The sequence below is a fragment of the Antedon mediterranea genome, chromosome 6 (assembly GCF_964355755.1).
Source record: "Antedon mediterranea chromosome 6, ecAntMedi1.1, whole genome shotgun sequence".
Lineage (NCBI taxonomy): Eukaryota > Metazoa > Echinodermata > Crinoidea > Comatulida > Antedonidae > Antedon > Antedon mediterranea.
This window is the reverse complement of record NC_092675.1, coordinates 6501804-6518734: the sequence shown is the minus strand read 5'-3', so window position 1 is coordinate 6518734 and position 16931 is coordinate 6501804. Positions and strand designations below refer to the sequence as shown.

At 33.7% G+C, this 16931-nt stretch overlaps 2 protein-coding genes across 2 annotated transcripts; both read right to left on the bottom strand.

The window, feature by feature from the left end:
- Positions 1 to 1888: 1888 nt before the first annotated feature.
- LOC140051907 (uncharacterized) lies at positions 1889 to 3921 on the bottom strand. Its single transcript, XM_072097255.1, has 3 exons — positions 3917 to 3921; positions 3117 to 3581; positions 1889 to 2889 (listed from the first exon to the last, which is right to left on the bottom strand). Exons 1-3 carry the CDS (start codon positions 3919 to 3921, stop codon positions 2820 to 2822), a joined length of 540 nt encoding a protein of 179 aa, XP_071953356.1. The 3' UTR covers positions 1889 to 2819.
- Positions 3919 to 5925, bottom strand: LOC140051905 (uncharacterized). The gene is made up of 3 exons (XM_072097253.1): positions 5482 to 5925; positions 4762 to 4859; positions 3919 to 4378 (listed from the first exon to the last, which is right to left on the bottom strand). Exons 1-3 carry the CDS (start codon positions 5923 to 5925, stop codon positions 4036 to 4038), a joined length of 885 nt encoding a protein of 294 aa, XP_071953354.1. The 3' UTR covers positions 3919 to 4035.
- Between the last annotated feature and the right edge of the window lie 11006 nt (positions 5926 to 16931).

The window sequence follows — 16931 nt, the reverse complement described above, 5'->3', positions numbered from 1 at the left end:
ATGTATCTAGTAGTAACCTACCCTTAACCTAACCTTACATGATACAGGCACCACATGCGATATAAATAAGAAACTGTATTACCAAATAATCCTATGATACTTCGGAAACAGATAGTATGCGGAGATACAGCACTGAGAATCGGCTGCTACACAAGAGCAACAATATTGGAGCGAATTTTAATATAAGGTCTGCCTCTTGTTTATTAGTGAAATGCCATATTACTTTAGTTTGTAATCAATCTCTTAGATCTACTATTACATTTGTGCTTTTTGTTATTTCAACCACCAAAGTTCTAAAGACTAGTTAAATGTTTATCAAACCTGTTAGTGGCGGTAATTATCGCTGTTGGTTTCGATTGAATAAAATAAAATAAAGTAGTATTTAAGATCTAACACATACAATACACGATTCACAAATACAAAAATCTGTTTGGTTTTTTCTATCTGTTTTAATAAGAAGGAAATAATGAACATAACACTATACCTATACTTATTATAGAAAAACACAAAAGTTCCTAAAATTCCGTCCGAGAAATAAGAAATACAGTAAAAAGAAATGACGTAAGAATTACAATTTGTAAGTAATTAAGATTTAAACAAGTCATTCATATTCAAAAACAAATCTTTAGTTTTGCACCACGGCCAACAATTCTGCAGTTTTCATAAATGCTTGTATTTAACTTGACTTGCGATAGTCAGTTGTAGTATATCTACGTGACGTATTTTTATTCAAAGATGGTAGGGTAGTGATGTGCCCAAATATGGTAGTGATATGACATCATCATGTCCATATATGTTGTCACATAACCTTTGATAGTGTAGACAGAGCTTTACGTTTACTATCGATACATACCGACAGTTTATTATATTCTTTAGTCCCGAAAGAAATCAGAAAAGTCTCCAAATATTTGTATATAATCAAAAATATAAGTTATTTACAATAGTGTGTGATTGATGATATACAACCATACAAGCACTTTACTAAGCAACGGTTAATGTAATATTCTGTTTGACATTTATTATCCAATTTTCTATTGATGTTTCAAGACAGTCATTGTATTTATATTTATTTTACCGGCGGCCTACGTGTATTTATTAACTGTATTATTATTCTTTAAACAAAATGTCCACAATCCAGTATTTACTTAATATAGTTAGTTATCGATTTGGTTGGCAAACGATGTGTTTGTTTAAATCTCTAAACACTTAAAATACATTTGACAAAAAATAATACACACGCGATTATGGTGTATTTGACCTTTAGTCCAGATCCCTATGTATTTTCGTGTGCAGATCATGGGGAAAGTGTAAACATTGTGTTTTATGAATATTTGAATCATGCTGGTTATAAAAACCCATGTTGTCAAATTTCTAAAATTCATCTTTGACCTCTGACCTCAATTTGAATGTTTTGACCCATTGAAAACAAAATGGTCATATCTTTGCAACGCTTAGATTAGATGAAATAATTTTAGTTTCAAATTATTTGGGAGATGCGTATTTATATTCGTTCTAATGGAAAAGTTTGTCCAAAAATGGCTGGAAGTATGATTTTTGGCATATTTGACCTTTGACCTACATATCATATAACTCCGTAAGTAATAGTTGGACAAACTTTAAATAGGGCTCAAATTAATCTGAAGGTATATGTTTCTATTCAGTCTAATAAGAACTTTTTCAAGAAAATGACCCAAAATATTTTTATTGACCTTTCACCTGTACTGGTAGTACACATTTCTATAATCTCATAAACTATTGGCCGTAAAATGGTTGTTTTTGTGAAATGGTTCGAAAAATTTACATTTATATGTTGTATAATAACAACATTTTATTTACACAAGTAAAAATACACTTTTTTGCCTGTATCTAATTAAGTTTTAGCCATAATAATTTGAAAATAGTCTTATTTGATAGATAATTACATTTTCTTTATATAAAAAAAAATAAACTTTATATTAAAGTATATATAGCCGGCTAAGCTCTAAGACCGTTTATAGACCGCTTAGGCCTATAGCAATCCGCCCCAGTACAACAGTCGGTTCAAATTTGTTTGCGTAACGTTGTTGGATATACTCTGAAATCCAGGCCTTCGAGCTTATATCGAAACCTAATACAGAGTTGGAGCACTTCCGTTGTATGCACGCTAGTGTATGTAAACACAACAAGTTTCAACCAGTGAAAATGTTACATAATGATAATTTGTTACAGGTTTAAAAATTGTTCAATTTCAATTTCTATACTGTACTACTATTTTTGTTTATATACACTGTAGGCATATAGTTAATAAAGTACATTTTACAAGTAAAAGCAGTGAGAACCTTTTTTCTGTACTTTCAATGACCATCTGTGTAGATTGCAAATCAATTCCTCCACTCCTTTAAGTACTATGCACTTCATACATAGAACTGACTTTATTGGTGGAACTATTTACACTTCTGTTATGAGTAAATTGCATCACAAAACAAGATAAGGTCTTAGAATATAAAGATTAAACCACATTGATTATTTTCCATTAAAATTGAAATAACCTCTTAAAGAAATGTCAGGCTACGTTACTTTTGTTTTTTTTTATAATTTACCCGGAGTTACCTTTAAGTATTCGAACTTAATGACTTTTTGTAAAAGCTTAAATATACAGCGCCAAACAAAAAACCAAATGTCTGCATATAGTTGTCAGATTCAAGTTATTTCAACCCGGAATATATCCACATTTCTCCTGGCCTGCTGATGATCATTTTAAAAGGGGATAATACATGAAGTAGTTTAGCATTCAAATTTGAAACTCGGTAGAATGTTATTCAACTTCTTGGTTTTCTCAATCATAGCTCAGTTATTGCGGTTCCATCGGCAGCGTCAAAACTTTGATTTACGATTCCATTATTTTCGAGCCTATTTAAAGATTCAAGAGAAAATATATAATTAAGGTATATAGATATAAATACTACCACTACTCTTTTCGGATTGTAGGCCTATACTAATTTAGTAATTTAATAATAATCTAACAATATTCCTGATGAGAAGGAGAAATAGGCTGGCCGTGATGATGTGGTGTGTGATTGTGGTGATTTGTTTTGTAAAGATGATATAACAACATTATTAGTGCCAGTAATACTTACTCCAGCGACTGTTCTTTGACAAGGTTCACTAACTCCGACGTTGCTTCTTCGGCTGCCACGTCCATGTCAAATTCTGGTTTTGGCGGCTCCGGAAAGTCTCCTTTCTGCCAGTCGTCGCTGTGTACGTCTGCCGCAAATTCTACTGGTGGTGGCGGTGGTGGTAAAGGTGGGGACGGTTCTTTACTTTCGACTACAACTTCGTTAACCTCTGCTTTATCTCCACCAGCGTCTCCATTTGGTGGATTGTCCTTCAAAGACTTATTAAGGTATTTTTCAACAACCGGTGCACCAGTTTCGGCTACGATTTCACTGTAGTGTGTCTGAATAGCGGATGTGCTCTCCTTGGGTGTGTTGTTATTTTCGTTAATGTCACCATTTACGCCCGGATTCATTTCCGCAATAATTGTAGCCTGAGTTACTTGTGTTCCCTTTTCTTCTCCATGTTCAACATCCAAAGGTTTTTTACTTTAATGGAAAAATATAAAGTTGTTATTAGCACATATGTTTATTGCATGTAATATTCTAGTTCTCAATTAGTAAACGGAATTGTTATATATAATGATAATCATATAATAATGGATGATAGACATTTAAAAAAAACAACTAGTTTATGTTATATATTAATGTGTATATGTTGGATAACAATCCGTGCAATACTAGGCCTATAGCACTATAAATATTAGAAGATTTTTTCAAATATTTTTCTTTTTTTTTCAATCTTTTTCTCGTTTGTGTTTGTATCGTTCCCGTTTTAAGTATTGAGGGCGTCATGCATGTCAGCCTCGGCTGTTATGAGTCACCTCATTAGACAAAGTGTAATATTGTTTTAAACAATCATAACGGGGCAGAAGATATTGGAAATGTGGAAGAGAGAACTGTGAGGAGAGAAACATTTTGGCTTTGAATGACCATCACATACTTACTCTAACTGTTTAGCACGCCAAAATACAAACAGAAATACAAACACACAGATAACAATAAACACTATCAGTGTTGTTGCCCATGCAGGAAACCCTGTAGGCTTCTCGTAGGGCTTGGTTATTTCGTATTGGTAACCAAGATCCTTATCTATGTCTTCTTTCTGTATTTCTAACATGTTCTCAGTTTCTTCTGAAGTCATCACATACTCTGTACTGGTGTAAGGATTTTTTATGTAGAACGAAACATGCGTGTTTCCGGTTGCAGCAACGGCGACTGTTTCTACAGTAGGCCTATCGAAGTATGGTTCATCTCCAGTGTAATATATGATTACGTCCCTTTCACTGAAAGAAATAAAAAACTACAGTGATTACGGTAATTTTTCAATTGTATCTTACATGATTTTCATGTTATTATTGTTTTTAAAATGGTGTATTTGTTTGAACTATGGTGAGAATACTTGCATAAACTATAACAATATGTTGTTGGTACGGTATTAGAGAAGGAAGAAAATATATTCAAATTGAAATATAGTATCCATTCAGGGACACGTGACTGCATATAGTTGTTTAAAAAGGGAAAGGTTCCTACTGTAAAAGTTAGGCCTATACATTGGACTTATAACACGTCCTGTTAGGCCTATATACACATATTTCACGTCAGAAGTCTTGTTTGTTTGTGTTATACACTAGGCCTACATTACTAAATTTAGCACCATTTACCGTACCTTATATACTCAAACGTATCCCCGCAATTCGATTCTTCAAGATTACAGTATATCTTTGTATTATTTGACATAGCTTGTTGGAATTCTTTTTCATCAAACTAATAAATAAAAAAAACGGTACAACTTAAATGTTAAACAGAATTCGATTTGACGAATAATGTTATGTGAGGGGGTATATTAATTGATTGATCCATTAATTTAGAGATTTAGGTTTAACTAATAACATTTTCAGAATGTGCTTTGCACTAGGGAGTGGAATTTGTTTAATTTGTTGTAGGCCTACTATGTGCGTATATTTTTTTTCTACAAATACACTTATCAATCAGCACATAGAAAGATATGATAACTTTATTTGTTCACAGCTGGGAATTATGAGTCTCGCCTCACGCACAAAGTTAGGTAACGAAACAATAAAATATATTGATAACATTTCATAATTAGCAAATATCAATAAACGGAAATATTTGCAAATATTTATCAGCCAAACAGTAACGAAAACAATAAAATATATTGATAACATTTCATAATTAGCAAATATCAATAAACGGAAATATTTGCAAATATTTATCAGCCAAACAGTAACGAAAACAATAAAATATATCGATAACATTTCATAATTAGCAAATATCAATAAACAGAAGTATTTTCAAATATTTATCAATGAGATGATTTACCACGTCACAGGTCCACTAACGCTATTGTTACTATTGTTCATTTTACCTCATCCATTGGTGTTTTTAACTCCATGTTGGCTCCCGATGATTCAATCAATTCATTATTTGGCAATTCGGTAGCGGGCATGGTCGTGGTTGCTGATTTGGTTGTCATTGTTGTTGATTTGGTTGTCATGGTTGCTGATTTTGTTGTCATGGTTGCTGATTCCGTTGTCATGGCTGCTGATTTAGTTGTAAGATCTGGCGCCATCGTTGTCACGGTTGCTGGTTTGGTTGTAGGATCTGGTGGTGCTGCTGTCGTATCATCACCACTTTCTGTTGTCACTCTTCTATTTGTCGTTTTACCATCTGTATGCATTGGTGTTGTAAGTGGTTTAGTTGAAGGTGCATCTGTAGTTGGGTTATTAACTTGGGTAGTTGCCACGACATTTGTTGTAGTTTCTTTCTCATTTGATGTAGACATATCTATTTCAGTTGTCAATTCACTCATGGTAATTGTTGGATCCATTGACGAGAGAGCTATGTAAAAAAATGTACACATATACTTAGCCAATACTACACGGAAAAATGTTTTAATGATATAACTTTTAATGGTATGTTGCAAATGTTGACGTAATATAAGGATTAATTATTTGTATACTAATGTATACTCGTATGTCAATTGTATTGAAGATGAAATACACTGTTTTATTTAATTTTCAACTTATGATGATATCAGATCTCATTTATTCAACTTTATTAGCCGGCTCAACCCATCCTTTTCAGATCTAAAAAAAATATTTCAAATTGTTAATGTGTGATGGCAACCACTGTTCTACAGTTGCTAAATTTGCCTATCAATTGCTCTCCTTACACAAGTAATTTGTAACGTATTTATTTACATATACAGTATTTTTTCTCTCTCTTTCTCTCTTCCATTCTACTCGGAAAAAGATAAATGTATTGTCCCTTGAAACACACAAACATTTAAAGTGGCCATATCAAAGTAATATTAAAGTTATTCACTTTAAGTCGAAAATTCGAGCTAAAAACAACAAGTTTACCTAATTAACATGTAAATTAGTTTGATTACATTTCATCTAGAAAACCGTCGCAAGCGAAAGTAAACAAAGATTTCAAGTACGCATATTATTGCTAATTAGGATTGTTTACAACTCGTCACGTTTGAGAAGGTGTTTTCACACAGATCGCGAGGAAGTTTTATGATTATGCATACAGAGTAGCCAAACAAGCAAGTTATTTTTTTTTTTATAAAAAACTTCTGTATTTCAGTTAAATGATTTTTTTTTTCGACAAAGTTTTGGTGATAGTTAATAATTATTATGATACTTCAAAATGAGCCACCTTTTTTCGAAATATTTTATTTTTTATTTTTTCGGAAAAATCCGTGTCTGTTGTATCTTGCAATCCGTGTCTATTTATAATTGTTATTCTATATATTCACTCATAAGCCCGAATTGGCTGGTCTTGTATTACATAAGAGCGTGATTAAATAAATAAACTAGACATGAAACTCGTCACTTTGACGAGTTAGTTATCCGCACAACGACAAACGCCACGTGCACGTCATACGTTGGAATATTGCACACAGATAAAGATTATGGCATTATGACAAGAACTGAAGAATATGATATGCTGTTAGTGCTGAATTCTGTCAATTTTGTGTCATATAGTATATACATGCAAACAGTATAATCTGTATACATATTACATACAGTGTAGAATAGGTGAAATTACGGGACCCGCCATTTATTCCAATTTTTAACATGGCGACGGTATCAAAATGAAACACTTAAATAGCAATTTCAGAAGGAAATTATCTCAGGAACAACATATTAACGTGTAGAAGAAATTTGAATACGTAAAATATAGATGCGCACCCTTTTAAATGTGATGAACTATTACGCAAAATATGAAAATACGACTTTTTTTATTCAACTGGCAATATGATGATGTCACAACATCCGATTGGCAAAATGTTTACATGAATTCGTATCTACAATCCTATAGCTTCCAGAAAACGTTTTAATCGTGATTATCACATTTTATTCTTACGAGCTATTACAGATTAAAATTTACTGTAAATATGAAATTAATGACCCACGTAATTAAAATTTTTAGGCATGATGACGTTATAAAATTAAAATATTTTTATCTCATGCTAAAGAAAGTTGATTGACCTAGACAATATATAAATATAGGAGAAAAAGGAATACAGATAAGCGTGATGCGCTCCATTGAATGTGATGAGCAATAACGAAACAGACAAAAATCCTATATTTTACATTCGTGTGGCCATACGATTACGTCACAATGTTTTTTTAGCCTTATCGATGCATGATCCGATATCTGCAACTCATCAACTTCTAGATTTTGTAATAAAAATAAACGGTTCACGGTTTACTTTAGAAACTATGACTGTTTAAAAAAAGACATTATTTTGATGATTTTTTAAGCTTTTTCATAAAAAACGCGCACAAATTGTCTAATTCAACGTGTTCGTATGGCGTTATTTAAACTGGAAAAGGTCTAAATTGTTTTCAAAATTACTAGGAAAGGCTTGAAAAATATAATTCAAGAGAAAAAAATATGTTTTTATTGCTACGTGCGCACCGCGTGCGTAAAAAATTGCGCGCCCGTGGGAATTTTTGACATGCTCAAAATGACATGAAACGCGTAAAAAGAAATTGATTAGAAATTAATTTTGCGCATTTTGAAATTTTAAATGCGCGTGCGCGCGTAACTTCTTGTGAAACAGGCCATTTTTAATCCGTAGAAAGTTTGCCCCTGATATGACTTAAATTTTGTCAAAGTGTCAATACTAAATGACTTTTGGTTTTTAATCTATGATCAATCATTGAAATTCATAAAATTGCGCGTAAGTCACGTTGCGCAACTATGACGTCATTCAAAAATAGGAGGTGCACAACTTCACGTAAATGCCCATATGTTGTCAAAGTTATGAAATGTTGTGTTTACACATTTTAGAGAAACGCGACTCACAAAAAGGAAGGAAGGAAAGAAGAATAATACAGAAAAAAAATGTTGATCTCATACAATAACAAGGAGTTATCCGCTTGGTATACCAAGCGGATAACTAATAAATACAAAAATAATCTGTTTTCCACCACAATACAGAATTGTGGGAAATTGTCCATGTGTCGGTTACTGTTCCTTTCTGAACTATTATGATGATGAGTGCACAGTGGGCATAAAGAGTAATAAAAATGAAAAATATAACACATAATTGTATCGCACACTGTCTTTGACATTTATTACACGGTTTGAATGCAATTTTTAGATCCGCGAATTATAAGCCTAACATGATAGGCATGTATAGACCGACCTATTGGATGTCATAACCATTGGAATTTGACGTTTCAGAATCATGAGTACGCCGTGCATGGGCATTGTTTCTACCAGGCCTAATAATGTTATAATAATGATTTATAATACTGTATAGCATCAATAATTGTATACCATAAATATATATAATATATCTACTTTGTTTGTAACTCGTCGCAGAGTTTCCAAACGATGCACATTTGTATTCCTAAACCATAGGGAAACAAAAAATGACAAAGTATAGACTTTATAATACAATATGTACACATTAAGTAATGTTGTCAATTTCTTTCATTTTGTCGTTGTCGAGTACGCTGGAGTCCTCATTATAGGTCTACTTTATTCGAGTTTTGATACGTTGTATTCCCTTCTTTCTAATAGTTTTCTCTGCCAAGATCATATCTCTGTTTTTATTATAATTACTATGTGGAGAATATCAACAGACAAAAATTGTAAATACTTACTACTGGTTTGTCCTTTGCATATTGAAATCAAGATGCAAAATAAAACTATTAGTAATAAACCTCTTGTTTTTCCTTTTGTGTACGACATCTTTTATGCTGTTGTATCCTGCAACTGGTTACCAATATATATCTTGAATGGAAATGAAATCGGATATGCAATCTTTGAACCAATAATGTTTATTCTATGGGTGTGCTGACTTCTCTCTTATGACAAACACTGCTATAGTAGGCCTACACTAATAGATTTAATCAAAGGTTATAGTTAAAAGATGGAAGTAAACAACAACCCAGATAACGATTGACAAAATACAATTTCGTTGTAAATAAAACTCTGATTCTTCTCTCCAACGTGGTCTTTGATAAACAAATAATAATAAAAAACAGTATGAACTGCTAATCGTTAATAATTATCTAAATGTTGTTCTACTTCTTGAATACCACCGCTTTCTGTTTAAAATACGGTTGAAATGTATTTACGCTGATGGGCCTATACTATGTACATGGTTGGGAGTGGTGATATACCATGGACTTTGCGCTTAATGCTCCAACTTATCTTATTAAGATAGATAATTAATCGTCATTGTACGCAGTCCTCTGTGACGTATCACATTGTTGATGCTAAATTACGTGACTGCCACACCACTGTTTATTTTGTTTTGAAAACATAATATAATAAACATATATAAATATTATATTTTATGTTTTTCAACCCTGTTAATGGTGATGTATGGTCACTGTAGGGTGGTGATGTATGGTCACTGTAGGGGGGTGATGTATGGTCACTGTAGGGTGGTGATGTATGGTCACTGTAGGTGGTGATGTATGGTCACTGTAGGATGATGATGTATGGTCACTGTAGGGTGGTGATGTATGGTCACTGTAGGGTGGTGATGTATGGTCACTGTAGGGTGATGATGTATGGTCACTGTAGGGTGATGATGTATGGTCACTGTAGGGTGGTGATGTATGGTCACTGTAGGGTGGTGATGTATGGTCACTGTAGGGTGATGATGTATGGTCACTGTAGGGTGGTGATGTATGATCACTGTACGGTGAGGATGTATGGTCACTGTAGGGTGGTGATGTATGGTCACTGTAGGGTGGTGATGTATGGTCACTGTAGGGTGAGGATGTATGGTCACTGTAGGGTGGTGATGTATGGTTACTGTAGGGTGGTGATGTATGGTCACTGTACGGTGAGGATGTATGGTCACTGTAGGGTGGTGATGTATGGTCACTGTACGGTGAGGATGTATGGTCACTGTAGGGTGGTGATGTATGGTCATTGTAGGGTGGTTATGTATGGTCACTGTAGGTGAGGATGTATGGTCACTGTAGGGCGGTGATGTATGGTCACTGTAGGGTGGTGATGTATGGTCACTGTACGGTGAGGATGTATGGTCACTGTACGGTGAGGATGTATGGTCACTGTAGGGTGGTGATGTATGGTCACTGTAGGGTGGTGATGTATGGTCACTGTAGGGTGATGATGTATGGTCACTGTAGGGTGGTGATGTATGGTCACTGTAGGGTGGTGATGTATGGTCACTGTAGGGTGGTGATGTATGGTCACTGTAGGGTGATGATGTATGGTCACTGTAGGGTGGTGATGTATGGTCACTGTAGGGTGGTGATGTATGGTCACTGTAGGGTGATGATGTATGGTCACTGTAGGGTGATGATGTATGGTCACTGTAGGGTGGTGATGTATGGTCACTGTAGGGTGATGATGAAATACAAATAACAATAATTATAATAACAATACAATTAATAACAACAACAACGACAACGATAATAATAACAACAATAGCAATAGCAATAACAATAATAATAATAGGTGTAATTGTCATTAATAACAACACACTAGGCCTAAGTATCATAGGCCTAAATATCAATAATAACAGCATAGGCCTAAGTATCATTAATCACAACATAGGCCTAAATATAGTACCACAAAATTATAGAATTGTTAACAATTCAATGAAAGAAAGCTGATATCTGGTATAAATTACGTACACTAGAGAGTAGATATTTTGACTGCTGAAAATTAGTCTTAACCTATACATTTGTTACTGGTACTGTTGTTGGAAATCTTTATTGACACTGGATCTTTAATAAATGCATGATTCTCTTTCAACAATGTGAACAGTATTACTGTTTATTAAACATAATGGTTAAACACATTAACATTATTTTTATACTACATATTTTATTCGTCGTCAAAATTAAACAGCATGCATGTAAAGTAATAGTTCTTTCAACAATACACCTTCATCTACCATCGTGGTCTTGCCACTTTCATGCGTGATCGAACATTTTTTTAATAAGTGAAACCAGAGAAAAACGACTGTCTGGCTGGCGCCTTAGTTGTCTTCATATGTCTTGTTTGTCGCACCAGTCGCATCTATTGTTTGAGAATTGGTTAGCTCCACTTCAAGATCACCATTCAATCCATCCGATTTCCTGAAATGTTAAAAAGTTCTTGTGTTAGAATGTCCCTAGGAGTACCGATAACGACTGTATTTCTTTTTTATATGAGGGGTGGAGGAGGTAGTCGACTCACCTGAGTTACAGAGATGTATTTTTGCTTAAGCTTCCCTGATACAGCATATTTCATATGTTGTATTGTATGTTTTCTTTTTGTATATTGAATTTATAATAATTATGCTGGTCAAATAAATCAACGAAACAAATATCCACAAAATGAATGCTTTGAAAAAAGCATAACATCATCATCATAATAGTATATAATCATGGTACCAAACTCACAATATCCTATTGCATCCCTCCCACCTCTAAAAGTACAACCCTAACACTATTCAATGTTGATTTTTAGACATTCATAACGATTTAACATTAGGAAGTTAACCGCCAACAATGGTTTAATATTTACCTTTGCTGTCTGACATAGATAAATAAACCAACAACAACCATAACGCAAACAGCACCGAGACATATAAGTGTTATCGCCCATGGCTCTAATCCTGGTTTGTCTGTTGGAATCGCTGTCTGCTCGTGTTTCGTACTTTTAGTCTGCTTCTGTGTAGTAGCGGGAATAATAACTTCTAAACCGTAGCCTAGATCATCTTCAATGACTGTACCATAAACAGACAACATGCTTTGTAGGTCATCAGAAAGCATCAGTAGTTCAGAGCTGTCGGCCTGAGTTATATAGAAAGATACCGACGTCTGTTCAGCGCTGTCGGCCTGAGTTTTATAGAAATATATCAGTGTGCTTGTTGATCCATCAGTTACCTCAAACATCATGACGTTTTTCTCACTAAAATTAATTTTAAAATGTAAATGCAAATATATATGTTTACTAAGGTAACATTCTATACTTCTGCAGGGCATTATTTGAATTTCTCGGATCATTAGGAGAGTAACACAAGGCAATGCTAAATTAGCGTCTGGATAAGTAGGATATGCCCCCAGAGTTACACAAGAAAATACTAAAATAGCGTCTTCTTCTTCTACAGTAAAATATGACGTCAATATTCTCAACAACAGTATACACCCATAACTATTTGAGTAATGGCGATGGTATTACTTACGAAACAATTTTAGAAGGGCCCAAACAAACCTCGAACTCATCGCAATACTTGTTCGCGTTATCAGCAATTGACGACCTGAACTCTTCTTGCTCGGTGGCATCAAACTGTAAATTAGGGAAAACGGTTTTAATCTTTTAAAGGAAGGTTTTTAACAACAGCTTTTGATTTTTGTTATGTACTATATGCGTGGAAATCGGGACATACTTCATCGTGCATCTCACGGATTCAATCCATACGAAATATATTAATGCGTAGATCCTAGATTGTCGCATATCGAAAGCTTCTTATATTATGCATAAAACTGGAATGAATTTCCAACAACATGATTACATGGATTATCTAGTTTTCTAAACGATCAGAAAATGTTTCTTTTTTAGATTGTTGGAGCGAAGTTTATATTTAGATGGAGAAGTTTTACATAATGGAAATCGTTTATAGGAACCTTTCCATTTTACTATGAGGGGACATTTGGACATGCTTTCTCGCTCGATTTCTCAACAACGTTTTCACGGAGACAACAATATTCATCAAGCTCTCTATTGTGCATAACTAGAATGAGTTTCCAAAATGAAAAATTTAAATCAATATTACAAACCTTACTATATTCAACACTTAGTTTAACATCTACACCTCCATTTTCAATGTTGTCTATTGGATAATGTTTAGTTGTCTCGATAGGTAGAGTTGGAGTTGGTTCGCGTGTAGTTCCTGATAAAGAACATTTTAAGAAAACAAATCTAGCTTTACTGCTGAAGAACTATATAATTATCTTGAAGAACCATATAATTATCTTATAAAACCATAAAACAACAGTTTAACAGAATATCAATTACGTAATGTACGGTATACTGATATTATTTTTTCAAGAACATTTATTAATTTCAATAATGACATTTTGAAAACCATTATCCTGTATTAGAAGAAAAAGGAGGATCCCAAAGAAAAGATAACATCTACTACAAAGCAAAAAAAAATATTTCAGAAAAAATTGCTTACAACTTATTTTAAAGTATGAGTATACGGTACCTTGTAAGCTTGTACTACTCGTTCACTAGATAAAATATGATTTACTTGGTAACGTACCCAAAAACATGAAAAATGAAGATTATTTAAATCATACGTCGAATAGGTTATTTTGAAGTTTTAATAAAGTGAATCACTTCCGTAGAAAAAAAAAATGTTTTTACTTATAAAATAACACAATAAATGGTCAAATTCAACAAAAAATCCATTGGCTGGCAGCCAATTTGACATTTGTTTGCTTTAAATTACAGTTTTTTTCAGGTAAATAAATTTTGTTTAGATTCAGTTTTTGGCATTATAAAAATTATTTTTTCAGGGGGACAATACATCTTTAACTTCTGAGTTTACCTGGTAAAGTAGTTACATTGACAAATCCAACTTGATTTAGTTCTTCATCTACATGCATTGCTGCAACACTTATCGTATACATCGTATTACCCAAGAGTGAATCTAATGTTGAATTCTCTACATCCCCTCCATTTACAATTTTTAATTCAGAAACTGAAAGGAAATAACAATTTTTTTAAATTATATTTACAAAATATTGTGAATGGCCGAGCGGTTAAGACAGTGGAACCGTACGTAGGCATAACATCGGCAAGGGTTCGAGGTTCACTCGCTCCATGGTTCTGGTGGTCATCTCGGATAAGGACTATAAACCGTAGGTCCAGTAGTGTACACATCTAGCTCATGTGCACTTTAAAGAACCTAGTATATCTTTCGAGACGTTTACTGTGTTTATCAACTTTATCATAGTGTTCACAAAAAAATTGTTTAACTTGGTGGGATTCATTGTGTTCTAGAACATTCTTCAAAAGAAAATTCTTCTTCGAAGACTTAATTTCAGGAAGAACACATGACATGTGTTCTTTACTGAACCAAAAGGGTTCTTTAAATTTGTCGAATAATTATAATACCCAATGAACTTGACACAAAGCACAAACATGACGGGAATTTCCAAAATAGATATTTTGATATTCAAACAGTTGTATGAAACTCATCAAATGTTCTATTTGATAACCTATATACCTTATGATAAACAGACCATAAATTCCTTTCTTAGATAGCATTGAATTACATTATGATTAGTGTACATATAATATTGATATAGCGATTGCTCAAAGGTTGTTAGAATGTACCATAGTGTTGAATGTTGTATGTAGAAGATAACCAGTGGATGGGAAAGTACCTGAAATTTCTTATACTGTATACTGGTTATTAGCCTTAATATAATAGTAAATGACACGCAGTCATTATTGTATTCATCATTGCAATTATAGTTTATGATATTATTGCTGTACCTCCACAACAAAGATAGACAATAAGTGCACGCATTTTTTAAATATAACTATGAAATCAGAAACTAACAAAGATTATCAATGATTTTCGATTATCGCATTTAGGTTTCTTTCTAAAAGCTTTAGGCCTAAAGCACTGTCTACACTATCAAACTTTATGGGACAAAACAAATGTGATGTGCTCATATACATGATGATGTCATACCACTACCATATTTGGGCATATCACTGCCATATTTGGGAACATCATACTTTTTGGTCAAACTAGTTTGATAGTGTAGACAGAGCTTAAAACAATATTGTCTAGGCATGTTTGTGTAATCTAATAACGCCAGAAATAGAAAAGGCCAATTTACACAGACGACGAGCGACAGCGGTAATGGTAAACGGAAAACCGCGTAGCTTGTCCCCACTTAGAGTCTGTATCTGTATCTGTCATGAGGGGAAACCGCTCATCCGCTCCGCGTTGTGTGTAAATAGAATACAAGATTCTATATTTTGATTACCGTTACCACTCGTCTGTGTAAATTTGCCTTAATGTTTGTGATAGGCCTACTTGTTTTACTTTGGTATTCATGCTCATAGTGAATGGTATAGCCTAGAATATCACAAGTATACAATGAACGTGTCCACATGACTCGAATTGATGACGAAGACAACACCTCCGCTGATACGTTTTTTACGTTTGTGTCCGAACGAGTAAAATCTGAAATAGAATGAGAATAAATAAAATATATCAATTAAGGTACATTAGTCTAGGTTTCAAACCACATAATATTGGTAAAAATACACATTTTTGGCACATATGAAATTTCATAGTGTAGTCAAAAATCGAAATGCCGACTAGTGGAATACTAAACATAAAAAGACAATAACTAGATACTTTGCCTTGCAGCAGTGATGTATACATATTAATTGTTTGTTTGTTTGTTCTGTCTACAGTAATAGAGTTTACTTAAAATAATAGGCATAACTTCCTTTAGATTGAACCCAGTCTCTTCTCACACGAAACTATGGCACATACTTACATATAATATGTATATTCTATTTATGATTTGATTAGACTACCTTTTTCAACAATTTCACACACAAAATGTTGATATGTATCACACTGCAAATCTACGATCGTCGATGAGTTTGTTTGTAAAGCTCCACAGTCGTAAGTTCCTGGTCTTCCATCGCCCCAGAAATCCAGTTGAGTTGACGTCGAATCTGTACAGTCGACCCACTGCCAGTGATTTTCGACAGAAGCATCGTAATAACCTAGATAAGTTAATTAGGTAATTAATTATTAATATGTAATCATAAGTATTATTCATAATTTGCCTACTCTTTAGAATCAATGTTTTTAAGATCTGGATGTCACACCGGCAAAATATTCCTGAAATAAAATACAATGTGATTTGCGATGACCTTAAATCTGAGTTACGTCATGTTAAATCTCGGCACATAGTGGTCCTAGGTCATGCCAAATCAAAAAATCTGTAATAGTTACCTATCCACCAAAATTCTACGCCTGGGTAAGATACTGCGGCTGTGGTAACTATCCATTGAAGCTCTTCGACATCATTTATGATAGCGAGCTCTCCATTAGGAGTGGATTGGCAATCGTACACGCGTCCAGAATACCACCATTCCTTGTCTGTGCTAAACATGTAACAGTGTCCCTTGGGACTTGCAAAGTAATTGTCAGGACACGCTGAAATAAACATATTTTATACAACGCTTTATTTTTAAAGTATCGAAAAACCTCCTTATAACTTATTAAATATTCTTCAGTGAAATTAGCAGTATAAATGAATGGTGGGTGGA